This window comes from Chrysochloris asiatica, unplaced genomic scaffold (genome assembly GCF_000296735.1).
Source record: "Chrysochloris asiatica unplaced genomic scaffold, ChrAsi1.0 scaffold00105, whole genome shotgun sequence".
NCBI lineage: Eukaryota > Metazoa > Chordata > Mammalia > Afrosoricida > Chrysochloridae > Chrysochloris > Chrysochloris asiatica.
In genome coordinates this window covers 7763571-7769570 of record NW_006408623.1, presented here as the reverse complement: position 1 = coordinate 7769570, position 6000 = coordinate 7763571, and the positions used below count along the sequence as shown (strand labels likewise).

The window sequence follows — 6000 nt, the reverse complement described above, 5'->3', positions numbered from 1 at the left end:
CGCGCGTGGCCCGGGCGCCGCGGCCGCCGCCAGCAGGGTTCATGTTTGGGATCCAGGAGAACATTCCGCGCGGGGGGACGACCATGAAGGAGGAGCCGCTGGGCAGCGGCATGAACCCGGTGCGCTCGTGGATGCATACGGCGGGCGTGGTGGACGCCAACACAGCCGCCCAGAGGTACGTACCGGCCCCGCGCGCCCCGCCGCTCGGCCCGGCCTGCTGCCCGCGCCCTTCACCGGCCGCTGTCTCTTTCTTCCCGCAGCGGCGTGGGGCTCGCACGGGCGCATTTCGAGAAACAGCCGCCTTCCAACCTCCGGAAATCCAATTTCTTCCACTTCGTGCTGGCGCTCTACGACCGGCAGGGTCAGCCGGTAGAGATCGAAAGGACGGCTTTTGTGGACTTTGTGGAGAAAGAGAAAGTAAGTGCCCACGCGCAGTCACACCCTCCCGGCTCCTGGAAGCGGGAGGCGGCGGGGCCCGTGAGCCGGTCCGGAAGGCCCCTTTGGCGGCGGGGACGGCTCCGCCAGGCCACTCGCCGCCGCCACGTGCGGCCGCGGTGCGGGCCCCGCCGGGGCTCGGTGCTTCTCTGTGCCCTCGGACTCTGTCGAGGCCAGGAGAACGCTGGCTTCCTTTGGGGAGGTGACAACACCCACCGCGGCGGTCAGAGCTGGGATCCCGCCCCAGGCGATGCCTAGGGGCCTCGTCTCGTGGAGGGGGACTGAGCGCGGTGACCGCGCCTGACACTGCTCACGCTAAATGCAATGCTTTCTCGTTACTTCCAGGAGCCCAACAACGAGAAAACCAACAACGGTATTCACTATAAACTCCAGTTATTGTACAGTAATGGTAAGTGCCCGCCCGCCCGCCTCCTCGGCCGCGAGCCTTCCCCGAGATGGTTAGAGGACATAAAGATTTTGAGATTAAAATGACATGGATGTAAACACGAAATCTTCTCATGGCATAGAAGGAAAACAAAACATCAGCGATCAATAAGTCGATGGCACTTCACATGATTAACCGGTGGGGCTGACAGTAGAAAGTAAAAAGGGGATCGATCCGGGCTCCAGCAGAACATCACTTTTAAGTGACTTTTTTCAATTTTGCAAATTAATGTTAATTATTGGGTTGTGAGGGGGTAGTTCCATAAACTGAAGCGTTTCTTACTTTGGCACCCGAGTTTAAAACAAACCCTCCGGAGAGTAAAAAAGAGTTCAAGACTCCGGCGTTTTCATATGTGCCTGTTGTTTTCTAAAAATAAAGGACCACATGGTCCCAAGCCAGGAGCAGGCCTGTCCTTACTGGTCCTGCCCTGCGAATTTCTTGCATCTTCCAACGCAAACCTTAAGAGTCTTAGCGTTCTTAATTAATTAATTTAGAAAGAAAGAAAGCAGAGAGGAGCACTTGGGGTCCCTGGCCTTTCCAAGCCTCGCTCTAAGTACTGTTGCATCTCCAGGCAGCTGCCGGAGTTCACTGATTTTCTGTTCTCCCTGGTCCTTCACCAGCCACAGGGCTGATGAGCCTGATGAAAATTTGTCTGTTTCTTTGTAGGAGTCAGAACGGAGCAGGACCTGTATGTTCGCCTTATAGATTCAATGACCAAACAGGTGAGAAACTGTCCACCTTGGTGCGAGCTTTTCACTGTTTAGCTGGGGGTGGTCTTGGGGTTCCTAGGCCAGGGTGCTGACAAATGGATCTTTTGTATTTGTTTTTCATTTCACTCCTTTGACATGCTAATTAGAATTCCATATTTATTGGTATAAATGAAGCGATTGGTAAAAGAGTTGATGCTGTCATTAGAACGGGACATATATGCTTTATTAAATAGCTTGTGATTGGAATCAAATTCTGTCTTCATTAATTGTAGTAATTAATATTTGACAGAAGCATTTCAGGATGGCCCCCTCCTCTTGCTTATCTTTAAACGTTTCTCTCTGCTTGGAATCATTTCATTGATTTTTTTTTTTTTTCTCTAATAACAAAGGCAACCAAGTCCTTTCCAAAGCTCACTGAGTTGAACTTGATTAGTTCATTTTTTCCCTCCTTTCCAGACTGATGGTCTAGTAACATGAGACGTTTATTTGGATTTAAAAGTTAAATGTGTTGGGGTGAAAAGTCACCTTGTTCTCTAGTCTGTCTTCACCTCTCAGCCCCCCATCTCCATAATTCAAACTCCTAGCTCCAGGGGTCACCCAAACCTGTCCAGTGCTCTTGAGTAGCCTCTGCCCCTGGCCCCCTGTCATACCTTGTAAATAACACAATTACAAGCAGTTCCTTATTAAATTATTTAACCTGCCTTGGCCAACTCCCATAACCATTGGCTATCAGTAATGTGATTAAGTGCGGAAAAGTGCTTCAGTACTTTCTGACATTCTGCATGTAGTCTTTCTGACTGCTGTTTTCGTGTGAGTAGCATGTTGGTGTTGTATGTTGTTTCAGAGACATCCCTCTATTTTCTGAAAATAGAATGTTTCTGAGGGGCCGAGTCCACTTTGCAAATTAAATCCACCCAACACAGGTTGATTTAAACTGTCCTGCTGGATTGGAAATGAAAGTAGCATTTTCCTTTTTGGCGCTAACTTTAGGAAGTGTAAGGGGATGTTTCCTATAGCCAGCCGACCCGCCTCCCACTCTGCCCACAGTTTTCCGATTTTATTCTCATAAAGAAAAGTTTGCTCTCATCTATTCGATACCGCATTAGGTTTCTGTACAACAGCATGGTTTTTCTTTTAGAGCAAAACCAGATCTGACAGGTAAACTGGTCTTTCTGACAAAGACTAGTGGTGAGCCCTTCCCTAATCATTTGAGTCGCTTCAGGGAGCACCCCCCCAACTGGCTTCCTAACTGGGTGCTTTGATTTCCTTTGTATGCAATGGTTAAATGTTTTCGGAAATCGAGGGAGTTTAATTAAGAGGTTTTTGTAGACAGCGCGAAGTTGCCCTGTTGTTGCAAAGAGAGGAGAGACACTTGGCTTTCAGTACACTTTTATTGTTCATTTGGCCGGCACCCTTGCTATATAAACAAGGCTGAAAATAAAGGCATTTAATCTCCTCACAGTGACGGGGGAAGAGGGAAAAAGAAGAGAGAGAAAGAAAGAGCCCAGTAACTGATCAAAGAGTCAGTGACGCTGAACCGACAGTTTATGGATTTCTGTTTGTGCTACAAAATAAAAAATAAATCAAATATAAATACGAGACTCTAGCCAAGGGCTAGCCGGTGCCTGCGCCCAGCAGCCAGCCCCAGGCGGCTGGTTGGCCTGCGGTGACGCCCATCCCTGCTGGGCTTCTTGAGCCGGTCTAGGCGGGCGGCTGGGCGCGAATGGCTGGCGGGGACCCTGTCCGCGTCCCCGGAGGCCTCCCGGCTTTCCAGAGAAAGGCTTTGTGCGCTTGGAAGTGGAGGGCAGGTCTGCGCGCCCGCGGAGGTGGGAAGAAATTTCCACAACGTTTCCAGGGGCGGGAGCGGGGGCGGGAACCGGAGCGGGGACTCCCCTCCCCCTCCCGTGGAATTTTCGGCCGGGAACTGTCCCCCCCCCCAGCCCCCCTCCGCCGGCGGCTCCAGTGTCTCTGGCGGCGGCGGCTCGGCCCGGCCCGGAACGCACCTACAGCCCGCACCATCTGGCGGAGCCTCTGTTCAAAGCCCACCCGAGCGTGCGCGCAGACACTGCCTTTTTACCCGAGAAAAATCATTGTTAGCAGTTTCAAAATAAACACCAGATTGGCCATTAGCACTTTCTTTCCAAATATCAGCCGGCGAGGAGCACGTGGCCGCGCGGCCCGGGGGCCGTCGCTCCTGCGGGACCCGCCGCCCGCCTCGTGCCCAGGCTGCAGGCAGAGCGGCCGGGCTCCGGGCCTGGACTGAATTGGGAGCGCAGGACTCGGGCGCCGCCGCCTCTCCAGCCGCGAGAGAGTGGCCCTCGCCCTGCCGCCTCCTCCTGCCTCTGCAGTGGCTGCGCCTTGCGATCAGCCGCTAGCAAACCCGCCCATGGGAACTGGATGTGGACAATGGTCGGGGACGCGGCCCGGGCGCCCGGGTGGGGTGTCAGTGCACCCCACTTCTGTGCCGGCCTTGGCTCCCCCCACAGGCCTTGCCCTGCCTTACGGGCCGGCAGCCGAGGCCCAGCGGGCGACCAGGGGAGGAGGCCACATGGCCCAGTCCAGGGCAGCCCCGCCAGTGACCCGGCCGGGAGGGTGGCCTGGGTGGGGCCCGCCGCCTGCCGTGGCCAGCCAGTGCACCTGCCGCCAACCGGACCGGAGAGCCCTGGGTCTTTTGGCGCCCCAAGCCCGGACTCCGCGTAACCCTCGCCTCTGCTTCTCGTCCCGTACAGGCCATAGTCTATGAGGGCCAGGACAAGAACCCGGAGATGTGCCGCGTGCTGCTGACCCACGAGATCATGTGCAGGTGAGCGCCGAGACGAGGGGGCGCGGGGCTCGGGGGCGCCAGCTGCGTCCACAAAGGCCGCGGCGTCCAGGCGCCGCCACCCGCCCGACAGGGGCATCGATTGAAATGTAATCGGCCGAGCCGAGGCGAGGGCCGGGCTGCCGAGCTTTTCTCCACCCGGAGCTGATGGGCCCGCGACCGGCTGCTCAGCTGAGCGGATTAATACATTGGCCATGTCGTGGCGGTGGAGTCCCAAACTGAAAGCAGGTCCTAGGTGACGCTGGGGGAGTTCAGGATCACCAGAAATCGTTTTTTTCTGTTCCCTCCGAACGCGCTGGTATCCCGAGCTGCCCAATCGCCTGTTATTGATAAAAAGGAAACTCTTTTGTACTTATTATAGAGCGCGTTTGTGAGAATTGGACTCGATTCCGCCAGTTAACCTCTTCCCTAGAGCAACGATGCATCCTTCATATTGTTGTTAGATGGCGTTCGCTTACTTGAGCTCTCTGTCAGAAGAGCAGTTTCCCACCTGTTTGTTTTCTAACTACCACAAGAGTTTCACCCCTACATGGCAAATAAAAATGCATCAGTGACTTTGTATGTGTGGCATGTGAAATATAGTTGCAAGGAATAATGAGGAGATGCAGACTTGCAGGCTACAGTAGCAGGGCCGGGACTCTGAGGGGCACACTCTGCCTGGTTTTGTTGCTGACTGCTGCCACACCATTTCTGAGCAGACATATTGTTACAGCACTAATATACAAAAGCTGACTTTTTCTCATATCAGGTAATAAATATAAATTACAACCAATAAAGTGGAATTTCTTTATTATCCACTTCTGCATGTTCTGCAATTAACATCGAAAGCGCACAGATGTGATTTAAGCTGTAAGTGGGAGACTGTAGACTTTCTTTAATCACTTTAGCTGTCAGCTTTAAAAGGCTTTATATACTTTGCCTACCATATGGTGTTAATTTAGCTAATTTAGACATGTAACCATTATACAAGTATGCTTTTTTAAAATGCAAGAAGCATAACATTTTCATTTCATTTCTGCTTTAATTAAAGTTTCAGTAACGGAGTTAAGGTAGGCTTAAAGAAGGAACAGTAGAAGTTGGTGGTAGATTGATGCATGCTTTTGTGGTTATAATTAATAAATGCCCAAAAGAAATATTGGTTGAAGGTGGCATCTTGCATCTTTTCCAGAAATAACAGCTTGACAATTAGAGGTAAACAAAAGCTGAAACTGTGAAAAGTTATTCCCAAGTCTCCTGCCTCCCCTTCTCCTCAGTTCACTGCAAAGACAAACACAGACAACATGTTTTCCATATTTTAACATCACAATGTATATAGTAGCTCCGTAACCCTCCTGGTATTAACAGAATCAGTCCAACTTGGCTCATTGTGACAGAGACAGAAAGTTACATTACAAGTTGAGGTGCAGAACACGTGTATGGTTGGATTTGAATGCGCCCAACTACCCTTGTAGGATAGCTAGGGTTTATTGTTGTTGTTGTTTTGACTCTGACTACTCAGACTTTCAGACTTCCAAAACCAAACCAAAACCCAAGTCTGGCGTGAAAAGATGCAATGCATATTAAAAGCGCTCTTTACCATTGCCCTGCAG

The 6000-nt window shown here is 51.8% G+C and overlaps 1 protein-coding gene across 3 annotated transcripts in view; it reads left to right on the top strand.

Annotated features, from left to right (window-relative positions):
- The first annotated feature begins 14 nt into the window (after positions 1-14).
- The window catches only part of EBF3 (early B-cell factor 3), a 142411-nt gene continuing 136425 nt past the window's right edge, over positions 15-6000 (top strand). For 2 of the 3 annotated variants that reach the window (XM_006867441.1, XM_006867440.1), the window contains exons 1-5: positions 42-175; positions 261-417; positions 781-844; positions 1547-1602; positions 4320-4393. In XM_006867441.1, coding sequence (XP_006867503.1) covers positions 42-175; positions 261-417; positions 781-844; positions 1547-1602; positions 4320-4393 — 485 coding nt within the window. Of the gene's footprint in view, positions 176-260; positions 418-780; positions 845-1546; positions 1603-4319; positions 4394-6000 lie in introns of all 3 variants that reach the window. The other variant, XM_006867442.1, reaches the window with a different exon arrangement.